This window comes from Stegostoma tigrinum, chromosome 5, assembly GCF_030684315.1.
Source record: "Stegostoma tigrinum isolate sSteTig4 chromosome 5, sSteTig4.hap1, whole genome shotgun sequence".
NCBI classification, from domain to species: Eukaryota; Metazoa; Chordata; class Chondrichthyes; order Orectolobiformes; family Stegostomatidae; genus Stegostoma; species Stegostoma tigrinum.
This window is the reverse complement of record NC_081358.1, coordinates 128,038,232-128,052,379: the sequence shown is the minus strand read 5'-3', so window position 1 is coordinate 128,052,379 and position 14,148 is coordinate 128,038,232. Positions and strand designations below refer to the sequence as shown.

At 54.4% G+C, this 14,148-nt stretch overlaps 1 protein-coding gene across 5 annotated transcripts in view; it reads right to left on the bottom strand.

The window, feature by feature from the left end:
- Positions 1-14,148, bottom strand: part of smarcd3a (SWI/SNF related, matrix associated, actin dependent regulator of chromatin, subfamily d, member 3a) — a 149,141-nt gene that overhangs the window by 30,642 nt on the left and 104,351 nt on the right. For 3 of the 5 annotated variants that reach the window (XM_059646287.1, XM_059646284.1, XM_059646285.1), the window contains exons 2-4: positions 5,198-5,379; positions 2,744-2,786; positions 1,211-1,333 (exon numbers count right to left, since the gene is read on the bottom strand). In XM_059646287.1, the coding sequence (XP_059502270.1) occupies positions 1,211-1,333; positions 2,744-2,786; positions 5,198-5,352 (321 nt within the window). In that variant the 5' untranslated portion in view covers positions 5,353-5,379. Of the gene's footprint in view, positions 1-1,210; positions 1,334-2,743; positions 2,787-5,197; positions 5,380-13,690; positions 13,864-14,148 lie in introns of those variants that run through there. The other 2 variants (XM_059646283.1, XM_059646286.1) reach the window with 2 other exon arrangements.

The following is a 14,148-nucleotide window of genomic DNA, read 5'->3' as shown; positions in this document are numbered from 1 at the left end:
GAACGGTTACTGGGTGAGCAGTTACCATGGAGAGCGATTACTCGGGGGGAGCTGTTACCAGGGCGTGTGGTTACGGAGGGAATGGTTACCGGGGGAACGGATACCGGGTGAGCGGTTACCACTGGGGGGGGAGCAGTTACCGGGGGAATAGTTACTGGGGAGTGGTTACTGGGTGGGAAACCCGCCCCTACCCAAACCCCCCATCGCTCACTCCTAACTCCCCACTTCGCCCCCCGACTTTCAGCCACCTTCCCGTTTCGACCCAATTTCACTCCCTCCCTCCGTTTCCCCCCTCAACTCTCACACCCCATTCCCTCCCCAGCCCACCCCCTCGCCTCATTCCCTGCCCAATCCTCACACCCTCGCCCCACTCTCTCCACAGCCTTCATCCACCTCGCCCCATTCACTCCCCAGCCTTCACCCCCCTCTCCCCATTCCCTGCCCAACCCTCACCCCCCTCGCCCCATTCCCTCCCCAGCCCTCACCCCCCTCGCCCCATTCCCTGCCCAACCCTCACCCCCCTCGCCCCATTCCCTGCCCAATCCTCACCGCCCTCGCCCCATTCCCTGCCCAGCCCTCACCCCCCTCGCCCCATTCCCTGCCCAACCCTACCCCCTCGCCCCATTCCCTCCCCAACCCTCACCCCCCTTGTCCCATTCCCTGCCCAATCCTCACCGCCCTCGCCCCATTCCCTGCCCAACCCTCACCCCCCTCGCCCCATTCCCTGCCCAATCCTCACCGCCCTCGCCCCATTCCCTGCCCAGCCCTCACCCCCCTCGCCCCATTCCCTGCCCAACCCTACCCCCTCGCCCCATTCCCTCCCCAACCCTCACCCCCCTTGTCCCATTCCCTGCCCAATCCTCACCGCCCTCGCCCCATTCCCTGCCCAACCCTCACCCCCCTCGCCCCATTCCCTGCCCAGCCCTCACCCCCCTCGCCCCATTCCCTGCCCAACCCTACCCCCTCGCCCCATTCCCTCCCCAACCCTCACCCCCCTTGTCCCATTCCCTGCCCAATCCTCACCGCCCTCGCCCCATTCCCTGCCCAACCCTCACCCCCCTCGCCCCATTCCCTGCCCAATCCTCACCCCCCTCGCCCCATTCCCTGCCCAACCCTACCCCCCTCGCCCCATTCCCTCCCCAACCCTCACCGCCCTTGCCCCATTCCCTCCACAACCCTCACCCCCCTTGCCCCATTCCCCTGGCTGTACCTTGATTGGTCTTTTCAGAGCCTCCTGTATGTCCACTCTCTTCCTCATGATGGTTTGATCGAGTTTCCTCTCGAAGGCCAGGAGGTCCATGTAGGCCTGGGATTCGGGGACCAGCTCCCGGATCTGAGGGGGGGAATTGAGGGATGGGTGGGTGTGAAAAAGAGAGAGAGACATGGACAAACTCATCACCCTCTCCCAATCTTCCCTTCTCCACACCCCCACCTCCTTCTTCCTCCAGCCCCTGTCCCCTCCCCTCACCTCCACAGCCAGCACCCATGACCGGCAGGGCCTGGCCGGGCCGGGAGGGGAGGGGGTGGGAAGGGAGAAAGGGCTGAGGCCGAGGGCTATAATGGGTTCTTTATTTATTCAGGTTTGAGGATGTCACTGGCCTGGCCAGGCAGTATTTATTGCCCATCCCTAATTATGCAGAGGGCTGTTCAGAGTCAACGACATTGCTGTGGGTCTGGAGTCACATATAGACCAGACCAGGTAAGGATGGCAGTTTCCTTCCCTAACAGACATTAGTGACACAGATGGGTTTTTCTGACAATCAACAATGGATTCATCATTAAACTCTTAATTCCACATTTTTTTATCCATCTAAATCTGACAATACAATGGGCTTAAGAGGTGAATTTTGTCTTTTTTTTGATGAAAAGGGGTTGAGACAGAGGTATCGAGCTATCCGCTCAAAGCCAATAAAGTAAATAGTTCACAAGGCCTTGGTGTAGAATAATAGAAGCAGCCTGAATGGGTGTAGTCAAGCTCCCACAGAACCAGGATTTTTAGTTTCAGCCTTCAGTAACAGCTACTGGGGCCTTGAAGTTGGGGTTGGAATCTCTTATTCCTCTCTGTGTTACACCTAAAAGTTGGGGTTGTCTTCCTGCTGCTAAAGTTGCATGTGAGACAACCTATTTTACTGAATTTGTCTTTGCCAAGGGGATAATTATGGGATATTACAAATTGGAATAATTATATATTATTTTGTTAAGTGTTTTGATAGTTATACTTAAGCTTTGTCTTTTTATGTTCCCTGTATTTTAACTGTAATGTATAAAAAAAGTGTTTGGCTTAAAGTCAAGTAGTTTGGCCAATTGAATCTCATCGATAATGCTACGCCTTAAACTTACCTTTAAAACAAGAAAAAGTTAGGGTCTAGACTATGTTGTAAATATATCTTGAGGGGGTTTAGTCTGGGCCACACCATAAACTAAATTCCACTGTCTGTCCCATGGTGGGATTCGAACTTGGGTTCCAGAATATTTCCTGGGTGTTGGGGTTAACAGTCATTACCACAATAGCACTGCCTCCCCATGGGGTGGGGGCTGCCCAGATTGGAAGGGGGTTTGGGAGTGATAATGCTGCAGGGGGCAGCGTTTGAATAATTTCTCTTCCTGCCCCCAATCTCTGATGAAACTCCACTGTCTCAGGGACCGGGCAGATCCCGGTGAGTTCTGTGATCCAGGCACCAGATCCCCCATACACCTCCTCCAGGCTGGGATGGTTTCCTCCTCCTCTCTCCAGCTCACTCACCCTCTGCGGTAGGATCTTGTCTGACATCTTCCGTCTCTTGGCACTACAGCATTTCAACAGAAACACGAATTAAACACTCGAAGGAGGAGCCAATCCAACCTTCCAACCTGCTCTGTGACTCAACAAGATCAAGAACAAAGCCTGAAGTTGCTGGAAAAGCTCAGCAACACGCTGTGCAGCAAAATCAGAGCGAACACTTTGGGCCTGAGGAAGGGCCACTGGGCCCGATACATGAACTCGGATTTCTCTTCACAGCTTCTCTTACCAGACTTGTAGAGCTATTTCTCTGTTTGTTTCTGACTTACAGCATCCGCAATTCTTTTTTGTCTGGACCGTAACAGTTCAGTGTTAAAACCACCCAGGCTATTACCTGCTCCACACACTGATCTACAGTGTTGTGTATTTGCCCCTGTGTGTACCTGAACAGCACCACTGCACGCTGCTACATCTCTAAGAGGCAAGCTCCTACACTTTCCTGTTCACATTCCTCAAACAATCCACCCACCGACAGCAGCAATCCCAAAAACATTCCCACTTTCTGTACCTTGCTGTTTCTGCGATCCGTTTCAGAGTTAAAATCATTTCGATCACTCTCCCAGCCTCAATGATGAAGATTAACTCTCTCCCCCTTTACTCTTTCGCTGAACACACAACAAACTCGCTCACTCTGTAAAAACCAAAAGAACTGTGGATGCTGTAAATCAGGAACAAAAACAAAGTTGCTGGAAAAACTCAGCAGGTCTGGCAGCATCTGTGGAGGAGAAAATAGAGAGTTAATGTTTCGGGTCTGGTGACCCTTCCTCTCCCACTCTGTAACTGTGTTTCCTGTCAGGATTTCCTTACACAGAATGGTTTCAGTGATGTGGCTCTGAGTTACTCTGACTGCTACTAAGTTACACTCAGTCACCACGCTCCTTGCCACCATCTCCCGCTCTCTCACGGGGATTCCCTTCCCCTGGGGCCAATGTGACCCCACTCCTGCATCACCCTGTTCTCCTGGTTTCCTGACAATTCTGCTCCTCCGAACCTTGTCATCACCGAAACACGCACCTCAAGATGCCCCTCGTGACACCAGAGAATAAACCCCATGCCCTCCCCTCCCACCAACACCATGATGTATCACCTCACACACCTCACCCCCAACCCCACTCCTGCCTACGTCACTGAGATGCCCCAAACCTACAATAACCCCCTCAGAGATGCACCCTGACTATACCCCCCTCAGTGACACCCCCGTCAGCGATACCCCTCTCAGTGATACCCCCCTCAGTGATACCCCCCTCAGTGATACCCCCCTCAGTGATATCCCCTCAGTGATACCCCCCTCAGTGATACCCCCCTCAGTGATATCCCCTCACAGTGATACCCCCCTCAGTGATATCCCCTCAGTGATACCCCCCTCAGTGATATCCCCTCAGTGATACCCCCCTCAGTGATACCCCTCTCAGTGATACCCCCCTCAGTGATACCCCCCTCAGTGATATCCCCTCACAGTGATACCCCCCTCAGTGATATCCCCTCACAGTGATACCCCCCTCAGTGATATCCCCCCTCAGTGATACCCCCCTCAGTGATACCCCCCTCAGTGATACCCCCCTCAGTGATACCCCCCTCAGTGATATCCCCTCACAGTGATACCCCCCTCAGTGATATCCCCTCACAGTGATACCCCCCTCAGTGATATCCCCCCTCAGTGATATCCCCTCAGTGATACCCCCCTCAGTGATACCCCCTCAGTGATACCCCCCTCAGTGATACCCCCCTCAGTGATACCCCTCTCAGTGATACCCCCCTCAGTGATACCCCCCTCAGTGATATCCCCTCACAGTGATACCCCCCTCAGTGATATCCCCTCAGTGATACCCCCCTCAGTGATACCCCCCTCAGTGATACCCCCCTCAGTGATATCCCCTCACAGTGATACCCCCCTCAGTGATACCCCTCACAGTGATACACCCCTCAGTGATACCCCCCTCAGTGATACCCCCCTCAGTGATACCCCCTCAGTGATACCCCCCTCAGTGATACCCCCCTCAGTGATACCCCTCTCAGTGATACCCTCAGTGATATCCCCCTCAGCGATACCCCTCTCAGTGATACCCCCCTCAGTGATGCCCCCTCAGTGATACTCCCCTCAATGATACCCCCCTCATAGATGCACCCCGACTATGGACCCCTCAGTGATACACACCTCAGTGATGCCCCCTCAATGATAATCCCTTCAGTGATGTCCCTGGTGATGCCCCCCTCAGTGACACCACCCACAGTGATTCCCCCTCAGTGGTAACCCCCTCAGTGATGACCCCTCGGCAATGCCCTCTCAGTGATGCCCCCCTCAGTGACACTCCCTCCCAATCCAGTGATGCCTCCCGGCAATGCCCCGTCCCCAGCAATGCCCCCCCGGCGATGCCCCCCACCCCAGTGATGCCCCCCCAACCCGGCAATGCCCCCTACCTGCGACTCCGGCTCTGTACCACCTGTTGCACTGGTTGTGGGGCAGAGCGTTTCCGGGTCGGATCCAGAACTGGTTGTGGGATCCCTGGGCGGACTGTGGGGTTACCACCGTACGGGGAGCCGGGGGGGCCCATGGCTGATCCTTGAGGTGCCATCCGGGCACCCGTGGGCACCCCAGGGCGCTGCAGGGAAAAACAAAACATTCACCCACCGGAACATTCTGGAACCTGGGCAGAGTCTGGTGCAGTGACCCAGCCGAGCACCTTCTCCTTCAACACTGACCCCAATCTCAGGCCAAACACCAACAACAAGCTGCATTTACTCAGCACCTTGATTTTATCTGATAGCGCTTCACAGGAGCATAACCCAACAAAACCCCAAGGAGACACCAAACTCAGTGAGCGACAGCTCGGTAAGAGCGGGAGGTTTTAAAGGAGGCGAGAGATGGAGAGTGAGAGACAGAGAGGTGGAGAGAGAGAGAGAGAGAGACAGATAGAGAGAAAGAAAGGAGAGAGACAGAGTGAGACAGACAGAGAGATGGAGAGAGAGAGAGAGAGAGAGACTGAAAGAGAGGAGTGAGACAGAGAGAGAGTGAGAGAGACAGAGAGATGGCGAGAGAGGAGAGAGACAGAGACAGTGAGAGGCAGACAGAGTTACACAGACAGAGAGATAGAGACAGAGAGAGAGAAGGGAGACAGAAAGAGAGATTGACAGAGACAGTGGGAGAGTGGGGGACTGGGAGAGTGAGGGAGTGGGGGACTGGGGGAGTGAGGGTGTGAGAAGCTGGGAAAGTGGGAGGATGGGGGAGTGGAGGTATGGGAGTGTGGGAGAGTGGAGGAGTGGAAGGGTGATGGAGTGGGAGAGTGGGGGAGTGGGAGAATGACAGTGGGAGATGGAGTGGGAGAGTGGGGGAGTGGGACAGTTGGAGAGCGGAGGAGTGGGGGAGCGAGGTAGCAGGAGAGCGGGGGAGCAGGGGAATGAGAGAGCGGGGGAGCGCGAGGGTGAGAGGGCGTGGGACAGCAGGAGAGCAAGAGGGGGGGAGTGGGGGAGTGGGAGAGCAGGAGAGATGGGAGAGCAGGGGAGACGGAAAGTGGGGGAAGCTTGAGAGTGGGGGAGTGGGGCAGAGGCCAATGACCAAGTTCAGTATCTGCAATGAAAATGGCGTCAATGTGGATCTTGGGTTCATGTCACACTATGGTGACCCTACCTCACTCTACACTCTCACACATACATATCAATCAATTAAAACCTTCTGAGTAAAGATTTTACAGCATCTTAGGATTGTTTAGTACATCCTCATCGATGGTGTGGCCCTTTGATGTTTTACTTATAAAACCCGTGCCTGATACTACCCCTCTCACCAACCCTTAAAGGAGGAGCAGCGCTCCGAAAGCTTGTGTTTTCATATCACCCTGTTGGACTATAGCCTGGTGTGGTGTGATTTCTAAACTTGAAGGACGTTACTGAGACTGGACGGTTTGAGTTATAGGCAGAGGCTGGGCTTTGTTTCTCTGGAGCTTCGGGGGCTGAGAGGAGACATGATAGAGGCTTATAAAGTCACGAGGGCGTAGGTAAGGTGAACAGGCAAGCTCTATGCCCCAGGGCAGGAGAGACCAAAGCAGGACGGCATAGGTTTAGGGTAAAAGGGGATAGATTTTAAAGGGAGGTGAGGGGCAACTTTTTCACACAAATTTTGTCCAGTGCGTTCAGGAAGGATTCGAGCCACAGGATGTCGATAGACTAACACGAGGAGATGCCACTTTGGATTTGGTGCTTGGCAATGAACTGGGCCAAGTGTTAGACCTGTTGGTAGGAGAGCATTTTGGCGGTAGCGATCATAACTCTGTTACTTTTACAATAGTCATGGTATTGGGGTAAAGTTTATAATTGGGGCAAGGGTAATTACAATTCTGTTAGGCAAGAACTGGGTAACATAAAATGGGAACAGATGCTGTCGGGGAAAAGCACTATTGAAATGTGGAGATTGCTAAGGAATGCACACTGCGGGTGCTCGATATGTTTGTCCCGATCAGGTGCGGAAGATGCGGTCGAGTGAGGGAGCCTCAGTTCTCAAGAGAGGTCGAATGACTAGTTAAGAGGAAGAAGGAGGCTTATGTAAGGTTTAGGGAACAAGGAATGGAAAAGGCTCCAGAGGGATACATGCTTTCCAGGAAAGAGCTGAAGAAAGGGCTTAGGAGAGCGATAAGGGGGCTGAGAAAACCTTGGCAGATAGGATCAAGGAAAACTCCAAGGCTTTTTACACATATGTGAGGATTAAGAGAATGACCAGAGAAAGGGTAGGGCCGATCAAGGATTGTAAAGGGAATTTGTGCACGGACCCTAAACAGATAGGAGGTCCTTAATGAGATAATGGGAACTGCAGATGCTGGAGATTCCAAGATAATAAAATGTGAGGCTGGATGAACACAGCAGGCCAAGCAGCATCTCAGGAGCACAAAAGCTGACGTTTCGGGCCTAGACCCTTCATCAGAGGGTCTAGGCCCGAAACGTCAGCTTTTGTGCTCCTGAGATGCTGCTTGGCCTGCTGTGTTCATCCAGCCTCACATTTTATTATCTAGGAGGTCCTTAATGAATACTTTTCTTTGGTATTCACAACTGAGAGGGACCTGGTTGTACAGGAGGACAGTGTGAAACAGGCTGGTAGGCTAGAGGAGGTGGTGGTTAGAAAGGAAGATGTGCTAGGAATTTTGGGGAAGTTGAAGATAGATAAATCCCGTGGGCCTGATGGGATTTATCCAAGGATTTTATGGGAAGCAAGGGAAGAGATCGCAGGGCCTTCAGCGATGATCTTTTCACCCTCACTGTGCATGGGTATAGTGCTGGAAGATTGGAGAGAGGCAAACGTCATTTCCTTGTTCAAAAAAGGGAGCAGGGATAACCCTGGAAATTATAGGCCAGTTAGTCTTTTGTCAGTGGTGGGCAAATTATTGGAAAGAACTCAGAGATAGGATTTACGATCACTTGGAAAGGCACTGTTTGATTCGTGACAGTCCCGGTCGACCCATCGTCTCAGCCTGCTCCTGCCCCACCGAACTCATCTCCACCTATCTGGACTCCATTTTCTCCCCTTTGGTCCAGGAACTCCCCACCTATGTCCGTGACACCACCCACGCCCTCCACCTCCTCCAGGACTTCCAATTCCCTGGCCCCCAACACCTCATATTCACCATGGACGTCCAGTCCCTGTACACCTGCATTCCGCATGGAGATGGCCTCAAGGCCCTCCGCTTCTTCCTGTCCCGCAGGCCCGACCAGGCCCCCTCCACCGACACTCTCATCCGCCTAGCGGAACTCGTCCTCACACTCAACAACTTCTCTTTTGACTCCTCCCACTTCCTACAGACCAAGGGGGTGGCCATGGGCACCCGCATGGGCCCCAGCTATGCCTGCCTCTTTGTAGGTTACGTGGAACAGTCCATCTTCCGCACCTACACAGGCCCCAAACCCCACCTCTTCCTCCGGTACATTGATGACTGTATCGGCGCCGCCTCTTGCTCCCCAGAGGAGCTCGAACAGTTCATCCACTTCACCAACACCTTCCACCCCAACCTTCAGTTCACCTGGGCCATCTCCAGCACATCCCTCACCTTCCTGGACCTCTCAGTCTCCATCTCAGGCAACCAGCTTGTAACTGATGTCCATTTCAAGCCCACCGACTCCCACAGCTACCTAGAATACACCTCCTCCCACCCACCCTCCTGCAAAAATTCCATCCCCTATTCCCAATTCCTCCGCCTCCGCCGCATCTGCTCCCACGATAAGACATTCCACTCCCGCACATCCCAGATGTCCAAGTTCTTTAAGGACCGCAACTTTCCCCCCACGGTGATTGAGAACGCCCTTGACCGCGTCTCCCGCATCTCCCGCGACACATCCCTCACACCCCGCCCCCGCCACAACCGCCCCAAGAGGATCCCCCTCGTTCTCACACACCACCCTACCAACCTCCGGATACAACGCATTATCCTCCGACACTTCCGCCATTTACAATCCGACCCCACCACCCAAGACATTTTTCCATCCCCTCCCCTGTCTGCTTTCCGGAGAGACCACTCTCTCCGTGACTCCCTTGTTCGCTCCACACTGCCCTCCAACCCCACCACACCCGGCACCTTCCCCTGCAACCGCAGGAAATGCTACACTTGTCCCCACACCTCCTCCCTCACCCCCATCCCAGGCCCCAAGATGACATTCCACATTAAGCAGAGGTTCACCTGCACATCTGCCAATGTGGTATACTGCATCCACTGTACCCGGTGCGGCTTCCTCTACATTGGGGAAACCAAGCGGAGGCTTGGGGACCGCTTTGCAGAACACCTCCGCTCAGTTCGCAACAAACAACTGCACCTCCCAGTCGCAAACCATTTCCACTCCCCCTCCCATTCTCTTGATGACATGTCCATCATGGGCCTCCTGCACTGCCACAATGATGCCACCCGAAGGTTGCAGGAACAGCAACTCATATTCCGCCTGGGAACCCTGCAGCCATATGGTATCAATGTGGACTTCACCAGTTTCAAAATCTCCCCTTCCCCTACTGCATCCCTAAACCAGCCCAGTTCGTCCCCTCCCCCCACTGCACCACACAACCAGCCCAGCTCTTCCCCCCCACCCACTGCATCCCAAAACCAGTCCAACCTGTCTCTGCCTCCCTAACCGGTTCTTCCTCTCACCCATCCCTTCCTCCCACCCCAAGCCGCACCCCCAGCTACCTACTAACCTCATCCCACCTCCTTGACCTGTCCGTCTTCCCTGGACTGACCTATCCCCTCCCTACCTCCCCACCTACACCCTCTCCACCTATCTTCTTTACTCTCCATCTTCGGTCCGCCTCCCCCTCTCTCCCTATTTATTCCAGTTCCCTCCCCCCATCCCCCTCTCTGATGAAGGGTCTAGGCCCGAAACGTCAGCTTTTGTGCTCCTGAGATGCTGCTTGGCCTGCTGTGTTCATCCAGCCTCACATTTTATTATCTCACAATATTCAAGGTGTGGCTTCACCAAGGCCCTGTACAACTGCAGCATGACCTCCTTCCTCCGATACTCAAATCGTCTCACTGTGAAGGCCAGCATGCCATTAGCTTTCCTCACTGCCTGCTGCACCTGTATGCCATCCTTCAGCGACTGTTCCACCATCACACCCAGGTCTCATCGCACCTCACCTTTTCCTAAACTACCACCGTTCAGGTAATAATCTGCCATCCTGTTGTTGTGACCAAAGTGGATAACCTCACATTAATCCACATTATATTGCATTTCCCCACCCAGCCAGTCTGTCCAAGTCACCCTGCAGCCTCTAGCATCCTCCTCACAGCACACACTGCCCCCCAGCTGAGTGTCACCTGTGCACTTGGTCATATTTCATTGAAACCCCCCACCCCGATTGTTAATGTATGTTGTGAACAGCTGGGGTTCCATGCACTGAACCCTGCGGTACCCCACTCTTCGCTGCTTGACACCCTGAAAAGGACCTGTTTATTCCAAATCTCTGCTTCCTGTCTGCCAACCAGCTCTCTATCCATGACAATAAATTACCTCCAATACCATTCCTTACTCATCTCTTGTGTGGAATCTGGTCAAACGGTTTTTGTAGAATACTTTTTTTTACATTTTTTTTGCACAGACAGTGTTCATCTGTGGAATGAACTGTCAGAGAAAGTGGAAAATGCTCGTACAGTTACAACATATAAACACATTTCAATAAGTACAGAAATAGGAAAGGTTTGGAGGGATATGGGCCAAGAGCAGGCAAGTGGGACTAGTTTAGTTTGGGATTATGTTCAGCATGGGCTGGTTGGACAAAAGGATATGTTCCCATGAAGCATGACTCTATGACTGAAGACAGTGATGTCAGATTATCTATAGAGGAAACTGTATCATTGATATCCTTTAAAATTGAGGGAGCAGGGCACTGTCGGAGGGTCAGTGCAGAGGGAGTGGACACTGTCAGAGAGTCAGTGCTGAGGGAGTGGGCACTGTCAGAGGTCAGTGCAGAGGGAGCGGGCACTGTCGGAGGGTCAGTGCAGAGGGAGCGGGCACTGTCGGAGGGTCAGTGCTGAGGGAGCGGGCACTGTCGGAGGGTCAGTGCTGAGGGAGTGGACACTGTCAGAGAGTCAGTGCTGAGGGAGTGGGCACTGTCAGAGGTCAGTGCAGAGGGAGCGGGCACTGTCGGAGGGTCAGTGCAGAGGGAGCGGGCACTGTCGGAGGGTCAGTGCAGAGGGAGCGGACACTGTCGGAGGGTCAGTGCAGAGGGAGCGGGCACTGTCGGAGGGTCAGCGCTGAGGGACCGGGCACTGTCGGAGGGTCAGCGCTGAGGGAGCGGGCACTGTCGGAGGGTCAGTGCTGAGGGAGTGGGCACTGTCAGAGGTCAGTGCAGAGGGAGCGGGCACTGTCGGAGGGTCAGTGCTGAGGGAGTGGACACTGTCAGAGAGTCAGTGCTGAGGGAGCGGGCACTGTCGGAGGGTCAGTGCAGAGGGAGCGGGCACTGTCGGAGGGTCAGTACTGAGGGAGCGGACACTGTCGGAGGGTCAGCGCTGAGGGACCGGGCACTGTCGGAGGGTCAGCGCTGAGGGAGCGGCCACTGTCGGAGAATCTGATGAAATGTAGGAAACAAAGGAACCTTGAGGAAAATGGTCTAAATGACAATATTCTTGAGGGTCCGTAGAAACAGTGGATTGTTGAGGGCTGTCAGTCCCTCAGTCTCCGTGTCTCTCTTTCTCACATTCACTCTCTCCCCTTGGTCACTGCAATGTTTATTTCATGTTCCCAGCTGTTGTCAGGGATCTCACAGGGGCCGTATCCCATCAATGCAGCTTGGAAACATGGAATCTCCCCCTCCCCCTCTACCTCATACTCACTCAGCCCCCTCCCCCTCTACCTCATACTCACTCAGCCCCCTCCCCCTCTACCTCACACTCCCCTCCCCCTCTACCTCATACTCACTCAGCCCCCTCCCCCCTACCTCATACTCACTCAGCCCACTGCCCCTCTACCTCACACTCCCCTCCCCCTCTACCTCATACTCACTCAGCCCCCTCCCCCTCTATCTCATACTCACTCAGCTCCCTCCCCCCTACCTCATACTCACTCAGCCCCCTGCCCCTCTACCTCACACTCCCCTCCCCCCTACCTCATACTCACTCAGCCCCCTGCCCCCCTACCTCATACTCACTCAGCCCCCTGCCCCCCTACCTCATACTCACTCAGCCCCCTCCCCCCTACCTCATACTCACTCAGCCCCCTCCCCCCTACCTCATACTCACTCAGCCCCCTGCCCCTCTACCTCACACTCCCCTCCCCCTCTACCTGATACTCACTCAGCCCCCTCCCCCTCTACCTCATACTCACTCAGCCCCCTGCCCCTCTACCTCATACTCACTCAGCCCCCTGCCCCTCTACCTCACACTCCCCTCCCCCCTACCTCATACTCACTCAGCCCCCTCCCCCCTACCTCATACTCACTCAGCCCCCTGCCCCTCTACCTCACACTCCCCTCCCCCTCTACCTGATACTCACTCAGCCCCCTCCCCCTCTACCTCATACTCACTCAGCCCCCTGCCCCTCTACCTCATACTCACTCAGCCCCCTGCCCCCCTACCTCATACTCACTCAGCCCCCTGCCCCTCTACCTCATACTCACTCAGCCCCCTCCCCCTCTACCTCTCTTTCCCAGTTACCCACTCCCTCGCTGTCATTCTATTTTGATATCTTTAAGCTGCTTTCTCGCTCCCTTTTTCTTTCTTTTTTGCACTCTCTCTCTCTCACTCGCTCGTCCTCATTCTCTCCACGCACATACACCCTTCCTCCCTCTTACTCTCCCTCATGCATTCTCCCTCCACCTCTATCTCCATCGCGTACTCACTCTCTCTCTCTATATCCCTCCCTCATTCACTCTTTTGCTCCCTCTGTCTCTCCCTCCCTACTCTCACTCTATGTTCATTGATCTCTTCCACTCACCCATTCTCTCCGTCCATGCATCTCTCCCTTGCTCTCTCCCTCCCTGTCTTTTTTCTGTCCCTCTCTCCCTCCCTCTATCTCTCCATCTATCTGCCTCTCCCTCCCTACTCTCTCTATCTTTCTTCTTGCCTTGCAGTCTCTCATTCTCTCCCTCCCTCCATCTCCTGCTCCCTCTTTCCCTCACTCCCTCCCTCCATCCCTCGCTCACCTCTTTCTCTCTCTCCCTCGTTCCATCTGTTTCTCCCTTGCTCTCTCCCTCCGTCTCTTCCTCCGTCCAACCGTCTCTCCCTTGCTATCTCCCTCCTTGCCTGCGTCCGTCTGTCTCTCCCTCCGTCCTTCCTCGCTCTCTCTCTCCTTCTCTCTCTTCCCCCCCGCAAGCTCCAACTCCCTCTCTCCCTAGCTGCCCCTCTGTTTCTGCAGGAAGATGTACTCAGCTCCTGGGAAGGGAGTTGCAGCTGGAAGTTGGTGTTTCCAAGTAACAAACATGAAGGGTATTATTTTCCTGAGTATGTTACTCACCACACCATGCACCAGAAACTCAAACAGTTTACTTTTCGTTGCCTTTCTAGCTCCTCCACTCAACTCCTCTGCAGACATCTCAATCTCCTCTCGTCCCTCTCTCCTTCTCTCCGTCCTGTTCTTACACAAAGTCTTCCTCTGCCTCACACTTTTAATAGAACTCCTTTCAAAGTGGAGAGTTGGAGGGGAGGGGGGGTGGGTTGGGGTTAAAGGGCTACTCCAGGGGGCTCGGGACTAACAACTCGGCAATGGAGCAGCTGTTAGATTCTGTCGGGGAAACTAGACAGCATCAGCCCAGAGAGAGTCAGCGAGGTCCCACAGCAGGAGCCAGGGAGGGCTCAAACATGGTGGGTGGGGAGGGGGGGGGGGAGGAGGGAGGGAGGGAAACAGGGATGAAGGGAGGGACAGTGAGGCTGGCAGTGAGAGAGGGACGGGGGGAGACAGCGGGACAGGTTGCG